General features: G+C 39.6%; 2 protein-coding genes across 3 annotated transcripts in view; both read right to left on the reverse strand.

The window, feature by feature from the left end:
• LOC124181935 (transducin beta-like protein 2) overlaps positions 1 to 22695 on the reverse strand; it is a 51965-nt gene that overhangs the window by 7064 nt on the left and 22206 nt on the right. The window lies entirely within an intron of this gene.
• LOC124181933 overlaps positions 8673 to 22695 on the reverse strand; it is a 28215-nt gene continuing 14192 nt past the window's right edge. For both annotated transcript variants that reach the window (XM_046568660.1, XM_046568661.1), the window contains exon 3: positions 8673 to 13384. In XM_046568660.1, the coding sequence (XP_046424616.1) occupies positions 11685 to 13384 (1700 nt within the window). In that variant the 3' untranslated portion in view covers positions 8673 to 11684. The remainder of the gene's footprint in view (positions 13385 to 22695) is intronic.

Consider the following 22695-nt stretch of genomic DNA (forward strand, 5'->3'; position numbering starts at 1 on the left):
ATCTGCGTTCAATGACAAAGAAAAAAAACTGTATAACAAGTGCAAATAATACGTACCGCAGGGTTCGTTCTCCGCAAAAAGATAACCGTGTCACGGTGCGAGGAAAAAGATGATAAGTACCGAAAGTAAATAGAAAATCAAGATTGTTATGCAACATGACGACAAACGTTTACTCAGCTATACGCGATGATAAATAAGTGTATCAAGTCCGTTTATTCCATAATTATATTATGTAAACATTCGTCTTATCCAATCGATCGCGGAATGATCCAGAATGCAGATGTTACCATTTCGCAGTGTTGGCGTACGATGGATTTAAGGAGACAAATATAAATTGTTGAAAAATGAAACTGGACTGCTGCAAGGCTAGTGCTAATATACGCGACAAAGAACCTGTCCTTACTAGCCACATAATTTCGTCGGGATCACGCCAAGACTGCTAATGACAATGTAATCACTGACACGGAGGCGAGCTAAGGACGAAAAAAAAAATAATAATAATAAAAGATCAGATCTCTGTATCCAAAAAATAATTTTCGCCTTTTCATGCGCGAGTTATGAAGCATAATGATACACCTTAATGATCCGAGAGAAAGATCGAATACGTAACAAATTACACGGTTGAGTGTAATGCTCAGAGTAAAAAACATCCTCAAGACTTAGACGGATACTGAGTGTTATGTCGAATTACTCAGTTCTGGTATCCATGCAAAAATATCTAGAAAAGTTCGCATACCTAATTAAAAAAATGGCCCACTCATATTCACACTCTAAAACCTATTGGCGACAGTATCTGAACCAACGCTGGAATAGCAATTACCTGTTGTTTTTAAAATTGTATAGAAAATCAAGCAATTCGTGTGCGGAGATATTCCATCCAAACACTATTCGAGAGTTATTAGCTAAACGCTCCAGCATGATAAGAGCATATATTGCGTGACGCGAATAACTTCCCTATTTTTCACTCACTGCCACTTCGAGAGTTGTGTAAACAATTAAGTGGGTCCAGTGCCTTTAGTAAACTTACACAAGTCTGTTTTGCACTAGAAGTAATTGTTTCAAAGATTCTGAATAAGCTTACATGCTGCGGAACATGATAAGCCCATGTTAAAAATACAGAAATGAAATTTGTTTTCATTGACCACACCTTTTATTTCGTATTTCAAAATTTGCACACTGTTTTTACATTATTTACTCAAGTTCCCGCGTATTTCGAGCCATTAATTAGTACGAATAAAAAACATTTGACCGTGGGGCGCAATGGGGCTGATTCGTCCCTGGAAAGAGGCTAATAGCTTAGTCAACCACCTTCGGCGTCACATCAAAATAAGAATTAGAGAGAGAAATAGAAAAGTCATCGGAATTATGCAGTATTCGTATTGCCAGGGTGGTAATCTGACGCGTGAAACAATCGATGGTTTTATTATGATATTCAAACACTTCATAGGCCTGAATACATTAGCGAAAGGAATTTTTTTATTTTAAATAATCCCATTCAGCCCGGATTCATACTTCATTAGAGAAGAGAATTGACGGAGAGTGGATGCTTTGGCGTGTGACACCCCGCAGAGCACGAAACGCTATATCCTCTATATGTGCCCAAGTTATTAATAAGCAACCACGTATACGACATCCGAGCGTATAACGAAACAAAGTTTGTTGGCATTATGTACGCCTAAGCTTCGTGCTTTCGACACAGGAATTCAACATCGTATTTGCATACAGGCATGTGTGAGGATAAGCGAGAATTTGTTATCGATCATCCTGCGCCACGTCATAAGTCGGGATAAAACCCGATCTCTGCTTTTACAAGTTCCGCTTTCCTTTGTGGCGAGAAAAAAACATGATAATTATTCATTTGATAAGAGGGAAAATTTATTTCAATATAATTCAGCTTATTACCCTGCTACATACTTTTTTCTTTGTTTCTTCCCTTGTCAACCTTATAGATATGCAAGTATATGTACGTATATGACGTTGTAAATGTATACACGTGTCTTCATCTTGTGACTTGTCACCTCGACGTATGCATAAAGCGAGTATGTATGTATATAATTACAGACATGTACGTAAAATGTACCACGATCATAATATTATTTCGGACATGTTTGTGGCTGATAAATGAGCGTTTTTAGTCTTTTAAGCCGCAGGTAAGATACACGTACAGGCGTGTAGGTACAACGATACCTGCGTACGGCAAAGTTTTGCGAAGGTCACATCTAAAAACTGCCCATACCACAATGACAAACTGGTCTGTTTGCGTTTCGTCGCCGTTTATGGACACTGTATATGAATTTGTCAACCGCTGTAGAATTACGAAAATTCTTAAGTAGGGTATATTATAGAAGCACGTGCGTGCCGGCGAAGCTGTACAACGGCTCGATTGAACGCCACTCATTGTGTATGTTGCAACAAGTGCACAGCCAGTCAGTCCGAAGCCTGGCTTGTCACAACAATTTTGCTGTCATAGCTTTATGCATAAGTAATCCTCTGTACACAATGTGCATTTCTTCTGTCGGTCAATTTGTAATACAGAAATTTACACTAAGCTCGTACCGCAAAAACGATGGCTAACCCTTCGTCTCCACTGTGTACACTTTAGTACTAGGCGGATATTGCAAAGCTCTCATTGTAGCTAAATGTAAGATTTTATTTCAAACAGTCAGTAAAGATTTCGATCCAAAACATATTGGGGTATGAAATACATATATTTTTCTGTATTCAAGAATTTTTTCGCAATTTTTTGACGGAGATTTCCCTGTAAAATAATATCCGATCGCCAGAGTGTCCACAGTGGAAACCGTGTATCAAAAAATAACAGTGGGGACGAAGGGTTAATCATCACGCGTCTACTTTCTTATAATCGGGAATTAGGCTTAACGGAGTTCTCTGGTCGATTTCGACATTGACGTGTATATCTCCAAACATCGAAGTCCACGTATATCAAACGCAAAAAAAGACTTAACAGCTCCATTCTGTATACAATTGTGAACAAAAACACTCCAATACATTTTCATTTTGTGCCGAAATAAAAAAATGACACAGATTTTACGAAATCGTAATAGTAAATTCGTAGAATTCATGCCATTTCTTCATTTCTGCGTGAAATAAAAAAGTGTTGGAATGTTTTTGTTGAGAATTGGGTATAAAATAAGGCGGTTAAGCCTGTTTTGCGTTTTAGATACGTGGATATTGATATTTGGAAAATACGCAAAAAATAATTACCATTTGAATATAATTGCGAAAAACTTCATTTTTATCACACGTGCATGAAAAGTGGGGCTTTGCGTAGCAGTGTAGCGGGACGAAAGTGACTAATTTCATCTCACTGTTGTAAGGATAGGTTTGCGCATGCGCAGTCCACGACTGCATCACTTTCGTCCCTTGGGAGGTTACTTTCGTCCCTAGGAAGAATAAATTGGCCACTCGCGTCCCGAAAAATTGCCACGCAAAGCCCCACCACTTTTCATTGACTTATTCATCTTGTTAAAAAAACTATCGTGTGTGGCTCGTGCCAAAAGTTGGCGATTGGGACTAGTGTGAAGTTTGCGCCTTAACGAAGCGAGGGCGGTAATCAAACTCGTCACAATTGCCAACTTTCGTCCCTTGTCACACAACATATTCTATTGAAGCCCGTGTTGCATCAGCGACTATGAGTGACTACTCAAACGCGACAATGTCTCGGGAGGAACTTTCAATAACTCGTGTACCACGTGTTACACAATGGTCAAGCACATGTAATTATTGTTAGGTAAACCATGGAATATGTTTCACGCGTATCAGCGAATGGCTTACATCGTTCATCACCCACGTGACCTGCGAAGAAGAAGCAAGAAACGATATTCAATTTTCGAATTTTCCCTGCACAGTCGGTAATTCGTCCGTCGTAAAAATAAGTATCGCTTGTTGATCGTTCGTCGTTGTCACATTCTACAACTTCCCGCGTGTTACGATATAATAACAACCGTTCGATCATTTCTATTCTCGTCCAAAATTTATCAAATATATGCGTTGTTAAAATTCACGGAGGTATTGTGCATATTTGCGAATCGACGAGCGAATATTTTATTATTGACCGATAAGATCCGATCACTTGCGATGTTGTACCGCTGCAGATGACCGATTCTAAAATAAGCCACCGTTGTCACTGCACAGGCGACATAAGCAACCGCACCGAAGGTGACAAAAATAAATTCTAAACGACATTCGGGGTATAGGTTAACGGCAATTCCTGAGCTAGAATTTTCATTCTCAAAGTAGTGAATTTCGTTCTCGCGTAAACAGTGGCTTCGAATAAATAACAGTGGTTACGTTCCTACGTATAACCGATTTGACGTGCATAATGGGTATAAATAAACGCAGTAGCGACCGCAACCGCAAAACTGTTGTTCAAACCGCGCTGAGAAGGAGACGGGGGGGGGGGGGGGGGGGGTTGCTTTGTAAGCAGCTGTGACGTTAGAAGACGATGAGCGTTATCTGTTGCCATAGAAGGCAAAACAGTGCTCGGCTTATGCGGAATAAAATGCTCGGAATTCACGTGATCGCTCAGCGCCGGCATCATCCTTGAACACACCTTATCACACCATTCATAAAATTGTACCTATTCTGTTTCTTTGCATAAAATCGGAGCCAACCTCGCCGAAGGAATCTGTTATTTTCATTCGCAAAGATGACTACGAAGATGAAAACAGAAAGAAAAAGGATAGCGAATAAATACAACGTTGAGACTAAGAGACGTAAACAGCGACGGTCACGTGTATACACGTATAATAAATATACGACGACGGTTGAAAATAAATATATGTCAATAGATTCCTGTCAGTAGGTATTTGTTACTTGTTTTATCTGTAGGCTGTTAACCTTCTTTTTGTAATGATCAGTCAGTTATTTATTACCAGAGAATTAAACGCAACCGAAGTAATTCTTTCGATTCGATCGGCTAGATTAAATGTGATGCCGTACGTTAAGTTTTTTTTTTTTTTTTTTTATTTTTAATTATATTATGAATCTGTTGGACTGAAGATACGTCATTTTTACGTTATCGTTATATCCGTCTCAAGTTAGGTTTACGACATTCTTACATATTTCAATCTGAGATTCAATTATTCTTGACCCCTTTTTCGAATCGTTCTCCAGAAAGATACATGCAAATGATTTCCGAGGATATGAATATCCCACGAAGGGGAGTAAATGGAACAGATTTTTAACGGCGGGATTCTGACGTATGATTCACGTTTCCGAGGCAGAAAGGTGACTTTGCCGAGCACGAAGTGCGAAGAGAAAGCCTTCGTGGCGAACACGGCCGTATAATATACGCCCCCAACGCGTCTGCGAGAAAACGCGAGCTCAGCACACCTATGAGGATAAAACTGAGCATGTGTGGGATAAGAAAGTAGTTGACTGGCAAAAAGAGATGAAATTTTCTCCGCGAATCTTTATTCCGGTTGTTCTCGGTGGTCCCGTTTCAACGATCACTCGTCACTCGTTGTGATTATCATCCTGCACGTAGCTTGGTCAAAGTTGAGCAAAAAAGAAAAAAGAAACATACGACATGTTGAACGCTGTACTTAAGGATTATGCGATGATAATATTGCAGGAAGAAAAAAAACTGATCTAGTATATGTATACATATACGTACATTTTTATTTCTTCGTTACATTATTTTTGTAGCTCAACTAACCCAGATAATTATTATACTTCATAAAAAGACAGTCGATTTAATATCCGGTCAACCGTGGTGAAACTCGTGCACTGATATATCTATGTACGAATACGTGTAATATATATATATATATGTACCTGTAGGCAAATGTAATATGCGAATGCAAAGGAAATAACTTGAGCTGTTCGTAAAGAACCGCGAAGTGACATTTTTATTTTCACTTTGTTTTTTTTTTCAGTACCTGGTAGAAAGTTAATGTTTACTGATTTCATGCATATTTGATTTTACCGTTTAGCCGATGGTCCACCGTTTATGATGCTTTTCTTTTTTCTTCTTCATTATATATATAGTTGTTGTCGTTATTTTTCTCACGTTCTGAGCAAACAAGCTACGATGGACTAAAGTTTCAACAGGTACGACGACGCGGTGTATTCTCTACACATGTGTATAGAAGATTTGAATATGGAACGGCGAAGAATAATAATGATAATACTAAATAAAAAAGAGACCTATCTTTATGATTGTATCGAGTACACAGCGAGCAGCAGCGACGACCTCGACGTTGCGTCCTGGCGAATGAGAAAAGGCTTCGAGGTGCGCCTTGGCAATATTAATTACCGCTTTTTATCGTTAGAGTTCTAATGCTTGGACGTGAGAGACACCCGCGTTGCTGCTCGCGCAACGTGCAGGAAACGAACCTTATTACCTCCGTCGACAACGAACGGAAAAGCCTTAATAGTCTATACGTGAGCGATTTTTACAATTATTTGCAACCCTGTCCCTATTTTCGCCGTAGCGAATATACAGGCAAATTCAGACGTGTAAAGTACGTTATATGTACACAAGTCGCGATCGCTCAGGTGGTAATCGGTTGCGGAAACACCTTCCGCTTTTGACATGCGCGAGGCCGTCGGAGAACCGCTGTGCACAGACAATATGGCGGCGAGTCGAGTGATCAGCTGATCGTCTAGCGCCAATTACCCAAGTATTAAAGCACAAAAAGCCTTGTGCCATCTTCGGGGGCTTTGTTTTGTTGTTTCAAGATGATGTAAGATTAAGAGTAAGAGAATAAAATATTTTTGTTATTAAATACGAGCCCGTTAAGGACAACCGTTGTTATTATTAATATTATTACGTTAATGCTATTTTTTTTAGTAATTGAGAAACCGGAACGGAGATGAGGATAGGGAGAAGGGAAGGGGCATCAATGAATAAGGTTTAACAATAAAGATATACATATATATGTATATTGCGTAAAAAATTTATTTATATAGCGTCGGCACGCTACACATTTTGACGTGAGTAAGAAACCTTCAGCAATTTATACTCGACGACGACGGCACTCGGTATAATTGCCGAGCGAATACGGGTATAATATGTTCAACGGTAACAAGGCATAAAATCGATAAAATAGCCTAGGCACTAGATATAGTCGAAACTAGAGTAATTCCTATCAATCTACGTACGCGAGAGTATGTATGGATGTATGTATTCACCTATACGTGTGCGTACCTACCGAGGTACCTAGATTATATATATATTTTTGCTTTCGATATCGTTATATATTATACACGTTACGCGATAACGTTATATTTTCATTGTTTACACCGCACAAATTATGTTCATTATATTTTACACGTGCGACTTGTACACGTACATCTAAATCAGTGTATGACATATATTACCTACTTACGTAATATATATATTACGTATATATATACTATGTAATTGTGTCTGAAAGTCTGATGATGTGTATCGTTATTTATGCCTAATTTTACTCAGACAGGCACAACGTATTGCTTTTCTGTAAACAGTTTAAAGATAATCCGTTCTTTACGGTACATACGTATGCGTATGTATAATTGCTTTTCGACATTGAAAAAAAGGTAACAGTGATATTCGTAGGCATTATTACATACGTACTGTTATGCTGTACAATGTATGCACTATAATATATGTCACATGCTCGATAAACGAGGTGCAGGCGGGTATTTATTTCAAATATTTTTAGGACTCGGTGGAACTTTTGTTCAGCAATTTAAAACAAGGCGAAATCGAGTGTCTAAAGTTTCCGATATTTGTTTCACCCATTTTTTCGTTCGATTTTTTTCTTTTTTATTATTATTATTATTATTATTATTATTATTATTATTACTTTGTTTGTGCTTTTGTTTGTTTCTTTTTAATTTCTTTACAATCACGGATAAAAAAATACCGTGGAGCACATTCTATCAAAACCCCACACGTTTACAAATACTTATAATTGTTACAAAGCATCGACGTATTCACTGACAGAAATTTCCCACGAGTTACAAAAATACCATAACCGTGTTGTGCACGCATTATATACCGATAGTGTATACCTACGGAAGCGTGTTCAAAAGTAGGTAATACGATACATGTGTGCGTGGAACGATCCATAATAAATCATAGTATTTACAATTTTGAATATTGCTGTGAACGTGTACTTGCTTATATGAAAGATTATTGCTTATATATATATATACATATACACACATCGTGGTAAAAAGTTTTACAAAACGTAGTCAAGAAAAGGTAGAAAATATCAAGAAATACGTATTAAGAAAAACCTGACGAACCGAAACGCTCGAACTACGCAAATTGGGTCACGATTCGATGTTTAATAATATTGGCACTTGGCAAAATAGGAACAACGTGCGGTAAGAAAAATTGAAGGGAACAAACACGAAGAGAAACGATGTAAATTGAAAACGAGATGGAGAAAAAACAAAAATAAATAAATAAAATTTCAAGATATAAAAATACTCACACAAGTCGTGACATGAGAATCAACCTGGAAACGGGGTCGTGTAGCGAAAAATATGACTGTACACATCAAGAACACATTAATGGTTGTAACGTGTATAGCTCTAAACCGGTAAAAAAGAACTTGCCGAGTTTTCGGAGTATGGTTCGCCAACTGTGTTTGCTCTATCGTTTTGTTTCTTTCCCTTTCGTTTCTTTCCTTCTCTCTTTGTTTTTGTACTACTTTTCTTTTTTTTTTTTTACATTATAATTACATATATATTTTTTTTTTCTTCGAACATCTTTTCTTTTTCCACTTATCTCCCGATCTAACACGGTCACTATCTTTCGCCACGACGACGACGCGACTCTCGTAGTTTACTTTCCCGTCGCGCGGTATGTGTGCAAGTATGTATGTATGTATGCGGTAGTAGCTGTACACAACCGGTGATCGTTACTTTCTATATTTTCATTCAAATTGTTCCTTCAAACATTTCGATTTATCCCCCCTAACCATTCTAAGCCCTTTTCGCCTCTATATATGTATACACACGCATATATGTATATTCGTCTACGTTATGTGCGATCATATCTCACTTTAATATATGTACACAATATGCGACGTCATCGTCACGTTGCCGAGAACGTAAATACCTACGTACGTTGATATTTTCACAAATATTTCATATTCATACACCTCTTGCGTAAGTTATAAATAATGATAGTGTGCAATATTATAATGTTACGATAAAAATAATTATGACTATTACTTCCCAGCGTTTATACGTATGTATAGTTATACGTATAAAGTATATCTCGAGGTTTCGCTGATTGTTACATACACACAACTATACACACAATGTATTGTATATGCATATATTACATAATATATTACATATGTATGCCTTCCTTACCTACCGCACCAAACGCTCAGGTACCAAAAGAATACCACCTTACGAATGGTCGTGCGTAAATGTAAATATGTATAAATGATACTTATTTTATCTATAACTATATATACTAATATCAATCTACTACCCACGAATGATGATCGTTACGATGACGACGACGACAACGTGAGTGGTAAAATTGTGTTGACGTACTTGTAAATTTGCAAATTGAAAAAAAAAAGAGGAAAATTTAATCCTATAAATAGCAATAATAACTATGGTAATAATAATCACGGTCAATGTTGTTACAATCAAGTTAAATTAAAAATTAAGAGTAAAATATAACCACTATACACATCCACGGTGATGTGGAGCTGCAGGTACTAGGTAGGGGGGATAAACTTAAGTACCTTATTACCTTTTTACAATTCAATTATAGATTTTCGTCAGTTTATTTTTTTCTCTCAGCTGTTCACTTTCTTTCTGTTTTTTTTCCGTTTTCTGTACTTTTCATCTTCCGTCGTATTTAATGTGAGGAAAATTTGGACAGAAGGTCCCGCAAAACATGTATGCGTGTATGTATATCACGAACGTAACAAAGGCATAATTATAATAATGATAATCTTAATAATAATAATAATAATAATAATAATAATAATAATAATAATAATAATAATAATAATAATAATAATAATAGTAATAGTAACAATAATGTGCTTAAAGAGACTTGATATATAGAATATCGTATATAGGAATCACACGTTCATGTATAAGTATATATAAGTATATATAAGTCTAATATAATAGTAATAATCATATAAATTAAACATCGATTTCAAAATGGGTTACGCAAGGTGTATAATAATAATATTACGTATTGAGATTCAGTGTTTACTACGTATGTATCATATACATGGCTCGAATTCGGCGGGGCAATTCGGTAGCCCAAAAACAAAAAAAAAAAAAAAACAAAAAAAAAACAAAAAACAAAACTAAGATTGAATTTAAACTACCGAATCTCGAGTCTCCTGATCCATCATCCTAAACTCTCTGTAACTCCCTCTCTCCCTCTCCTTCGTCTCCTTCTCAATTTATTCTCCCCTCGTGCGATACGTGTATCTAAGAAAGTCTAGATTCTACGAATGTAGGTGTGCATACCTATTATGTGCATCGTGTATGTAGCGAGGAGGGATAATGCGAACCACCGAACGGATCGGGGAGAGGAAAATGGAGAGAGGTAAAAAATGTGGGGGCAGTGTCGCGATTAGATTACACGGGTATAGTGTTAAGAAATGGCAAAAGGTCACTTCAATAAATAAAACGATATGATACGATGATACGATGACGGTGACGGCGACGATGATTGTGCTAATGAAGGAATGACGCCGAACGATAATCAAGAATATATGCGCCCACGCATTTAAGCGCGGGATTTTACTGCACGTATACCTCCAATTTGAGGATATTGCTCAGATTTAAATTTCAGGGTAAAGTAAGTCAATTACACGAGAATTTCTTCGTAAATGATTATAATTCCGTTGTATATGTATATTTGTACACGTATATCGTTTTGTACACCAACTGCATACAAAATTCCATCGAAACGAATCGAAGAAAAAAAAACAACAGCAATCAATTTAATGATTTACTCGAAATAGTATGACGGAGAAAACCTGTTTAGAAATCTCGTATTATTTTGTGGAAGACTTTAATAGCTGTACATCTGCGTATGAACTCCATCGTATACAATTATGTTAATATATACAATATCGAAACAGATTTTACGTCGAAATTCAAGTGCAGAATATCGAAGAGCTTGTGACGTAAAATTGTTTCGAGGAATTTAAAAAAAAACTTCAGAAACGTCTGCTATAAAGTACCAAATTTCAATGTTTATTTTTATTTCGTTACAATGTTGTTTTTTTTCTTCGACTCATGGGCTGTTCCTCCGCACGTAATTATGCATACATGTAATATATACCACGCACATATGCGTATTGCACATATCTATCTTGTTGTACAAATACACTCGAGAAGAAAGGTATTATGCTATGCAAAGAGGAAAAGTTTCATGGTTTCCTCTTTGTAAATTATAATATCAAGTATATCGCGTTCTAGCATACAAATACAACGGATGATGAGGATATAATGGGGGATGGTGATGGGGTGTAGGTATCACAGTAATTGTATATAATAGCTATCCCAGTTTTTCAAGGGCAGTCGAAATGAAAAATAAAAAACAAAAAAAAACGTAAAAAAAATTCATCATTTATAAGGAAAAGTAAAAATAAATTAACGTATTCCCCATTCTATCTATGTCCGCACTGTAGGACGACGGGCACCGTAGAAGTAAGATATACTTTAAGTTATCGAGAGATTAGGCAATCGGATAGATCACGTCGTAGCCGCCACAGCATTAGTTCGGCGGCTGTCCTAGCGTCCTCTGCCGAGTCATGATGCCCGGTTTGAATATCTCGTTTAAGTAAAGCCCTAGCTAGCGATTTAAGACTGCGTCGAAAGGGTAGCCCAAATTGATGCGGAAACGCAACACCGGTGTCAATGCAAGTAAAGTGAAATATCCTCAGGGCTCGAAGATCATTTTCAAGGCCGTGTCCAATGAGCACGGTATCCGCGTTAACGAACCCCATTATGTCACTCTGCACATCGCGAAGAGACTTTGGTGAGCATTCTAAATCTTTGGCCGTTATACCACTAAACCTAGTGTTGTAGTCGATAACTTCTGCATCAGGTCTGACTAGGGCATCGTAGACGAGTCTACCGTCGATCGCGACGACGGTGACCTTAGCGAGTTCTAGACCGTTCCTCGTGAAACACATTTCGCAGTCCAATGCATATACACCATAACATCTATCTTGCGGTGGCGTCTTTCTAGGTTTCGTGCGGACATAACCGCAAATGGGTCCATTTATGCCCGGGGTAAGCCCCGTCCAGACATGAAGCTTGGCCGAAGTACATCCTCCGGCGTATTCCCCTGCGTCGCAGCATCCCCATTTGCGATTACGCAACTTCCCCCAGTGGTATACGCACCCCTCGGTGCTCAGGTACTCCCCAGTATCCCAGCTCACCTGGAAGCCCTTGTAGCATCTGGCGCAGGTCCGTTCCAACCCAATGGCAGTTATGTCCGAGGACGAGGACGAGGCCGACGAGGACGAATTGCCCAGCGGCAAACCACCGTCCGCAATATCCGATGCTTTGTCACTGCAGTCCGAGCTTTCAGGTTCTACATCCGAGCTTTCGATTGAGCTGGCACTGCAATGTCCGCTGTCCTCACTGCGTTCCGACCTGTCGGCCCTCTCCGCAGTCCATGAAGCGGTGATCTCACTGTAGGTCTTACCGCGGGCTGGCACAAATTCACGAGCGTTGACGTCGAGGTTCACCGGAGCCCGGTAGCTGATTTCATCTTTAAATATGATAGCACGACCAGGGCAGGCGGCTCCCTCCATCGGATAGCCCATGGCGATGAGCTGATCACATGGGACCACATAGTGCCGTAAAAGGGCCTCAAGTTCCGCGTTGCTGATGTTAAGCTTCTCGTAGAGTTTGCTGGCGTTGTGACGATCCTCGGCTTGGGCGGTTTGGGACTTTCGGTTTTTCCCCAAGGCGCAGTTCCCGTTTCTACCACCGCCTGCAGCACCACCGCCGCTAGCGTCGCCAGCGCCAGTCGCGCTCGACGAACGATTTCTCCGGACCCCCGGAGGCGTGTTGTTTGGACTTCCGCTAGAAGTTTCACCGCCGCTGCTGCTACCGCTGCTACTGCTGCTGCTGCTGCTGTTGCTGTTGTTGCTGCTGCTGCTCGAGGCGATCGTAGAGGCCACTCCTGCGTCTCGTGGCGTTTTAGTTCGATTTTTCCTCTGTCGACGGCTCAGGACCTTCCGGTTTCGTTGAACCGGCGTTGCCGATGCGACATCACCGTCTCCGGTTATACTTCTCGATGATGCGGGTAAAGATCCGCTGCACTCCGATCGAGACTCGCCGTTGATGATGCGGACCCCTTCCTTCCTGTTGTCGACGCCACGGTCCAGTTCTTCCGGGTCGAACTCGCAATCTTTATGTCACACACAAAATATATATTCGTCAGTATTCGCTGGCTTTTTATAATAGTGTTAAACCCGCCTCTAACCGTATACCACTATTATACATCCTATAGATTGTGTTTTTTTTTTTTTGTTTTCTTTTTTCTAAGCTAATCATTATCATCGTTCAACATATGTCAAGGGATTGTACAGATCTAGGCACGCGGAGTGAACGTATTTTACTACAGACACTATAGATCGATTGACGAACACCTATTAGTGCAGTCAAGATTAATGAACGGTGAAACGATATGGGTATTAATTACAGAAATACACACCACACACCATTACAGGCAATGTACCTGCATGCAAGTTTAACTCTATAAACCCGCTTGTTGCACGCAACGAACTGCCGACTATCATCGTTTTTCTATTAGAAATCTCAACCGTCATTATATTTGTTCACGAGTAGGACAGGCCACTCGACCAATACGTATATACTGCGTGTTATTAAAATCATAAAAGAAAGCGATCGTCGTTTCACTCATCCATTTCGAATATACTCTTGTTCAATCTTCATATAACGCCTTGTCACTTCTCATCGATATACGAGACAAGGGACGTTTCAATCAATACCTGTGATAAGTGTGTACCGAAGTTACGTACATAATGATTAATGAGAAGACAAAAAAAAAGATGAAAAAATCATCGGTACTGTTTGTATTCTCGAATTTTAGCACTATATCCGCATATTTTGCGTGAATCAACAAACGTCTGAGAAAGTTTCCACTGCATTTGTAAGATGTCACTATCCAAACGATCATTGGTCCGGAAGTAAGAGAGAAAAAAGTTTTAAGAAAGTGTACGGCGGCATATGAATGTAACCCGTTCCAGTGAAAGTGGACAATTACAGGAATCATGACGTTAACAATTTCCGGCTGTATGTTGACTTGTACAAGAAATCTGGAACGACATGCCCGAATTCGAGAGTAATCAATGCCGGCTCTGCCTCGTATGAGTATAGGGACAATAAAGCAAATTTTCAACTGTCAGATGCTACGCCTGCAGATCGTCAACGCTAGTCGAAAAATTGCAAAAATTGTGAGAATTCGGTCTGCCTACTCCCGTACAGCATCCATCCACCAAAACATTCTCCTCTCAGACGTTCAGTCAACGAACTCTGGTTTTCGTCCATGAACCTTTGCATCTGGTAATCTCCCGTCTAGCATGGCAATATCCTGTCGAATTAAATCGATCCCGAATCTGCGTGGCGCGCGCGAAAGACAAAATGAAAAAAAAAAAAAAAGAATTAAAGAATGAAGAGAAAAAAAGATCGACCATCGGAGAGACGATCAGATTCGCGATCAGCGCGGTGTATTATAATCGAAGAGAATGTACTAGTCGGTGTAGATCATTTCGGCTGACATCGCTGACTATATTTATAAGAATCATTAGATTAAGGCTGTACTGGCACAAGATTGAAGTCAATGTCGCCCGTAGCCAAGAAATCTGCAGACTGGTGTCGTATGTATAATGAAAAGATAATTAACCCCCGTAAAATGATGAAATAATGTCCGTCAAGACTTCCTTGATCCCCGGAGAAGAATTACTGTTTCCAATGATGCCGCGCACAGTGAACCATGTGAATCCACGGGCCAATCCTCGGCACAGCCTTTCCTCAAAAGTACTTATAACACCAAATGATTTAGGATTAGATTGGAATTCGATCGTGCTAGGCTGAGGCCGATGATCTCGCCCGTGCAGGAATCAGTGTGTAGTTGGTTCACCGACCTCAACAGAGTGGACAGTTCGAAACTTTTACACAAAATCATCGATTCAAAACCCGTTACGTTACTCGTTTGACAAAGATCGAAAGGAAAGACCGATATTAACACGAGGATCTTTGGACCGAAGCGATTGAAGTGATGACATAGATTCGTCGTATGAATTGTTAGAAGAATTCTTGCAGCCTGCATTGATCCATCCATCCATCCATCAAATGGAGTTGTAAAAACTCCCGGCGATAACCGGTTCACAATTACACATCAAGACGCGTCTGAACTACTGCACACGTACATGATATACTTGTACAAATGAAACAGGGTAGAAAAACAAATCGTTGCGAAAGGAAATTATCGATATCTTACCTAGATACGCTTTCAATCGGATCGAAATTACTGTTGGTATAACGAAACGATCATCAGCTGCTCTAGCGAATCAGTGACGAGCCAGGCAATGAAGAACGGTTCATTAATTCAATGAACCTTCCAGTCACGCCTTTTCGTATCACGGTTTGAACCCTTTCTGTTCATGACCAACGGACCGGTCATCCGTTATCGACGGCACGAGCGTTCAGGTGGACGGGTATAGAGGTTGCCTTCAAAAGGAGGTCACCCCCAGAAGTAAGAAGAAAAAGGTTGAAGGTTACGTTTGATCTCAAATTTGTCACCGCGTGCCCAGTCATCCGCTGTAACCTTCGCAATAAAATACCCGCAGCACACATCGATGACAACGATTGCAACGATTCTGCAAAAGAAGTTAGTATGAATTTTGGAAATGACCTCCAATGAATCGTTTGGTTTCATCCTATTTTACCGTCTCTTCGAAACGTGTTCAAGTTCCGTAACACCAAAACCGAGTAGTAAAATTCATGAAAAAATATGGCGGCAGCGGTAACGGTAGTAAAAAAATACTTTTGATAAAATTTCAACCCATTCGTCTGTAAGGCTTACAAACGTAACGGTAGTTTTATTTCTCGGTAAACTGGTAGTCCCTCAATACCGTTACATAATTACGAAATCATTGTTGCCACTCGTCCCGGGAAAAGGAGCCAACTTGGAACACATCTAGCGTGACCAAAGGCCTCCTGCCCCGTTCGCAAGATTTGCAGAGTAGTTAGTGAATCGACACATCGATGATCGTATGACACTTGTTACAGGTACACACTTTGTACATATATGGTGAAATATAAGGATACGTTTTACCCGGAGACGTACAGGCATTATAATTTTCGCACATAAGTGACAATCAGTCAATTTCCAAAGATACGCTGAGCGATCGCGGCACTGACGATCTGCAGGTGTACCGAGCAATTTTCACTCCTCAATATAGTCAAGGTTACCTGCATCGCCTTTGACGGTCTCTGATACGACAAGCGATCATACAGCCTCGAAAAATCGGTTCTTACGAAACCGTTCGGTGCCGGCCTCCGCGATTCACGAAGTAAACGCGTATACCTCATACCCATACTTATGTAAATAAAATTCAACTGATTCAGCTGAGTGGTTAAGAGTCATGCAAGTCACGTAGGTGATTCCGTTCGCGAATCCTTGAGACTTGAAAAGGAAATTTTTTTGTCAATTTCCTAGATCCCATCACGGGTAGGCGAATAAGACCAGCATCACCAACCTCCTCCTCCTACTCCTCGACATTTCTCACGTACGTATGTATGTATCCCGCAGACATAGAAGAATGATTCTGTACCAACGACTGAGTATAATTACCGCGAAGCATGCATCGTGTGAAGACTTTAGCCGCCTCACCGCAAAGGAAACAAACAAACACTTCGCAGATACTATCGAACGATCCGAATGATCTCATATTGAGAGGAGACTAAATCCCAGAACAATCGCATGTACCGCCGGGATCATAATGGAAGAAAATGATGTCATAGTGTCTATAATTCTTGGTACTAACTATAATCTGATTGATATAATGGGCTTGTAGTCGCCGCTCTTTTGTCCCTGGATGTCGGCCTGAGGTGAGAGCAAGTTCAAGTTCAGAACATGTATCTGGGGGTAACCGCAACCAGTCCAGTCAGGTCGGTGTTCTGTAGGCACCTTATAGTTCCGCACCGTTCGCCCGTTCCATCGGTGCAGATGGAAGGCTCGAGAGATCCGATAGGTTCGCGTGGCGATACGGTAACGGCCTTCGGAGTTCTGCTTCTCGGTTCTGAATGAGCACGTGCTGAGCTCTTTCTATCTACTGCCGACCTAACACCGAGTATCTACACTAATGCTCAACGTTTAATAATGGGAACTGCACAGGACTCCCGCATCGATGTCCCACACCGCGATAGTTGTACCTATACTCCATCCATGATATAAATAAGCTTGCTTGATGAGTGCCACGTTACCGGATCCTTTTAAGGACTTTCAATCTCTAACGATCTCGTTATGGTACTGTATATATGTATAAGCTGATGGTTCGTACCGGTGTTATTATACCCCGGACTTCACATAATTGGGAACGTGATGCTTTTACCTTCCCTCCCTTCTCGTTCACCGTTGTTAAACGACCCTAAATTTTATTACGTCACATCTATTAGGTCTGTACAACATCTTTCTTGGTCTGGCACGTAACTCGTGTCTCTGAATAACTGTATAAACTGACGACCGCTCGCGAGTCTGATATAACGTAACAAGGATTGGTACGGTTCGTTATATCGTTTCGATTCAAGCTCGCACTTCTTCTCATGATTTTCATTTTATCGGTACTTGCAGGTCAGCCACCTTGTTAACCTTGTAATCAACGATTCTATAGACTAGCGGCTCTTGGCCTGTCGGTAAAGCGCAAGATGCGACGATGAACGTTGTCTGTCCGATGTGGACGGGACGACAAGCAAAACCGTTTGCTTCGCTCGACATGGCTTTGACGACGACGTTTACTCGGGTGTAAAACGACGCGAGGAAGACGACGACCGGTCGACTCTCTCTTCTTTGTGCCCGATTTCATTTGATCCAATAACGGTTTTCTTCCCGTAACTCGGCCGCGTTACCTCGACCCGCGATGCTTACCAACGATCTCCTCCTCCTTCTCCCCGTCACCGTCCCTTTTCCGACAGCCGATTTCCTGTTCCCGTTATCAGTACTCTGGATGCACTCGACGATGACGTTAAAACGCAATGCGACTATTCCGAGGCATGTATCGTTAAGCAGACCGATCGCGACGTTCAAGTTCCTCAACGTTTTCAACTTCTAGATCATCGAAGATCGAGTTCTTAGATAGATTTTCGATACAGATGTTATACACGTTCTCGGCAAACCAATGATTAATAATAATTATGCCTACTTGACCCAACTGCCTTCGGGATTCAATAAAAATCGTCACAGGAGCTGAAAGCTGTTCTTTCCTGAAGCAGTTTTGCTCTTACTATCGCAGAGATTCTCACCTCATGGTGAATTATTATGTCCTTACTGCAGAGCTTTTTATAGTCGTACAGTTCAGGTATAACTTGTGTAACTTGTTATACAAATTCGTGGTCAATATTCATACGCTTGATTATAATAGGTTAAGTGTGCTTGGCTGACTGCGAATATAGACATAATTCAAACGTTCTTCATGGTCAATCCATTACCAACTATCTTTACGAATATATATACATATGTATATATATATATTGTTACATACAAATTCATCACGTCGTCTTGAGTTCATTGCCAACGGCAGACAAACCATCAGTCTTTCATATTAGACAATGCCGCAATGCGCATGAAGATAAAGATAGATGAGATATAACGAGAGAAAGAGATACGGAGGCCTGAGAGACGACAAAAGACAACGAAACAAAGATTTCATACTCGGCGCACGGTAACAAGAAAGAAGACTTGCAGACCCTGGAGTCAAAATGAATATAAAAAAAAAACCGTTGTCGTTCGATATATCGAAACGTCACTTTTAGTTTTGGGCAAATATATTTAATATGCGATGACGACTAAGGCTTTAAAAGAAACTGATATACACGACGGCTCGACAAACGTCCTATGTATACGTATTTTTTTCAAGATTTCAAGTTTAAAATCAAGTTTACTCAAGGTAAAAGAAGAAAAATTTTCCAATACTATTGGTCACCGCACGTAATTATAATCGTTGACGTTCTCTCGCCTCGTCTAATCAATTAATGACTTAAAATTTTCGTCCGTACAAGTTTTATCTTTTTTGTTTGTTTTTTTTTTTTTAAGTTTTTTTTATCCTTCCTTGTGTATTTTGCACATACATTCGCATACAATGCCAGATTGTGAGTTCTTTCACAACAGCGATCATTCGACAACAAATTTTATATCAAACGCCAAACGGAATGAAACGTCGCGAAAACGGGACGGTCACATATCTCGTGGGCCAGGGTTAAAGTGACCCTTATAAAGTATACCAAGGTATGTAAATACGTACGAAAAACATTTGCGCATCCTCGTCGTAAAATATTTTGCTACTCGGAAATGAGAATGCCATTAAAAGGAAGAGATGTGTACATGCATACGAAAGCTGCTGCGTAAGATCTTCGATCACGAATTATACATGCGAAATGATTGCACGTGATAATGTGGGGAAAAAAAATCACCGATGACGCGTAAGCTTGCTGAATTATTTGACACTGAGAATATATAATTTAATGATTGCAAAATTTATTTACGTAGATATATCGCATCATTCGCGATCGTATGACTTCTGACATATGACGACGTTATATGTACCTAATCGCGATTATTCCATCAACGAAACTCGTCCAGTATCTCAGATATATGTATATATATAGACATACGTATGAAAGAAAAAGAAGAAAAAAAAAAGAAAAAATAAAGAAAGAAAACAAACAAACGCAACGAAAAAGAACAAAAACCAAGAAACAAGAAGTTTTGTAATGATAACAATAATGGTACTGATAATTTCGAACCAGATTTTTCAACGTTACAAACGAGATATTACGGCGCGTCTAACTTGTACGATACGTATGTATGTGCAATGCACAACATCTCTCAAGATAATGTCAGTCTCTTCTCCTTCATCGCCAACTTCGACATCATGCCAATCCGGGAACCCATGACGTACGATTACAAGCATATCTCAGGTAATCTCACAATCGGCAAGTTTAGTTTTATATCAATTGTCTGGCTGGCAATGAAATGATAAAAATCAGAGATATAGGTATAACAAATAAAAGTCGCGCAAGCCTCGTCGCGTCATTAGCTGGATCAAGCACGCGGCAATTGAAACGATTTCTGTTTGATGGGTAACCCGTGATATCTACTTAATCTGGGCGGGTGGCTCGGTCGGTAAAATACAAGCACTTAAATATACAGATAAGTCTACAATCTGTATTGTAAGTTTCTGATAAGCAGCTTGAGGCTGGGCTGTACTTCGTACTTTGTACTATTATACCTGTACCAAACGATTGAAAATATGTACAACAACACGATCAACCCTAGATCTTTGTCATTTTAATTGGGTATAGTTTCATCGTGGGTGAAAATTGGCGGACCAAGAAACAACTCGCGTGTTGTTTTAAACAAAGTTTAAGAAGCTTTTACTCTTTTCGTATTATACAACACGAATCCCTTTTCATCGTTTGATGTTTTTCTAAGAAGCCCAAATTGTGCAATGTTTATAATTTCAGTCACCAGAACGTTGTTGGTGGAATCACCGTATAAATTTTTCAACAATTTCACGTGTCAATTCTTCCGTTGATATATATTCGATGTTTATACTAAATATATTTCAAGAATTCCCGATTCTTGTTATAATATTTGTCGGTCTATTCGTAGTATCAGTATAATTATATTTATATCAACGCACGAAGCACTGAAGCGGTACGTAGAAGAAGAAAAAAAAAAGAACAACTCGCGTTGTCACAAAGGTTAAAAATAATTTATCAATGAATATAAAGATAAGGTAATAATAGTAGAAGGAAAAATTAGTTGACCGAATAAAATGAAAAAAAAAAAAAAAAACCACAAAGATACGAGTTTAACGTTACCATCGTATCCCTGTAATCGTAACTAAGTTTCCCTTTCGTCTATTTTTAACCTTAATAACATACGACCGGCATCTATTAATATTTCGTCGCGTATGCAAAATGGTAGTGATTTTTTTCTTTAGTCTTATGAATTCTTTTCTTCTTTTTTCTCATCAAAGCCTCACACCGCGTAACTAAGCTTCCTTATTTCACAGAGACATGGAACAGCCGCGAGAAAACCTCTTCCCTCCCAAAATTTTTTTTTTTTTTTGACGGTCCTGTACACGCGGGTATTCAAAGCATTGTTATACAACAGAAATGTGCGGCTGAAGAAATATTGTACACGACAGGGAGATTTTAATTTCGATGTTTCACGGTGGGGCGAAGAAGGGGGGGGGGGGGGGGCAAATTAGAGAATAAGCAAAAGATAATTTAAAAAATTCAAAAAAAAAAAAAAAATGAAGAAAATAAAACAAACAATAAACACGGCAAGCGAATCGATTCGAGGTCGCATGCACATCCGACCGACCACGTGGAATAACCTCGATCGCGCACGACACAGCTGTTTTCAAGTCACGTTTTCAGAGAGATAAATAAATGAATAGATAAACAAATGTCCAAACCGAGAGAACAAAAAGAAAAGAAAAACAAACAGGGACAAACACAAGGAACAAACAACCATTGACGAACATGTACGCAGAATGAAAAGGAAACCGTAAAAACATCTGCCACGCCAAGCAGCATGATAAGAAATTATTATATATGCTTAAACGAGACGTAAACATTGAGAAATTCGCAAAGTGAGAACAGCAGGTCTTTAATAATTCTATGGTAAGTCCAAAACACGTCTTTAACCAGAGAATAAGGGGGTAAAAGAGAAACGCGGACAAAAAAACTGAGCGGCGGTCATTTTTTAATTTCGACTATCCAACCCCCAAATCGATTCCAAATAATTCAAACATAATACCCTAATTTTTTGAAATTTTAATCCCAACTCTGTTGATTACGAATCCGGATTCGAAATTCAAAATGACGGATCGAATATGGCAATACCAAGTGACTTTTGGGATGTTTTTCCGCCATGTTGGATCCGCCATTTTCAATTTCCAAATCTCGAATCCAGATTAGTAATCAGCCACGAAAAAAGAAATCTCCCGTATGAAATGTCATCGAAATCCGTTGATGACGATAACGACAATGATGACGATGGTAATACGATGATCGTTAAAATTTTCACCCCGGATTCACCGACAGTATCATCGATTAAAGAATCGCCTCCCGTTAGTACTTATAGGTTACCTATATATACACGCGGATAAGTGTCTATTATTTTTATAGCGTTCCGGAATCAATTTCAGCATATGTATGTATAGTTCACCGTTCAGCAACGGTGAGTGACTAATGCCTGCCATGCCTATCGCTGTACCAGTTTACTTGACATTGACCCTAGACTAGAGGAATGCTGATTTCCGCCGCGTTTCAATCTGCCCAATTTAAAGAGAGGCGATCTCATCCGATTACGGAACGCTCGTGAAAAATTCGGGTCACGGTCTCGAGGGGTCGCTACTGGATTACTCCAAAGTTACACCGAGGAACGGGTCATGGAAAAAGAAA

Source organism: Neodiprion fabricii, chromosome 5 (genome assembly GCF_021155785.1).
Source record: "Neodiprion fabricii isolate iyNeoFabr1 chromosome 5, iyNeoFabr1.1, whole genome shotgun sequence".
Lineage (NCBI taxonomy): Eukaryota > Metazoa > Arthropoda > Insecta > Hymenoptera > Diprionidae > Neodiprion > Neodiprion fabricii.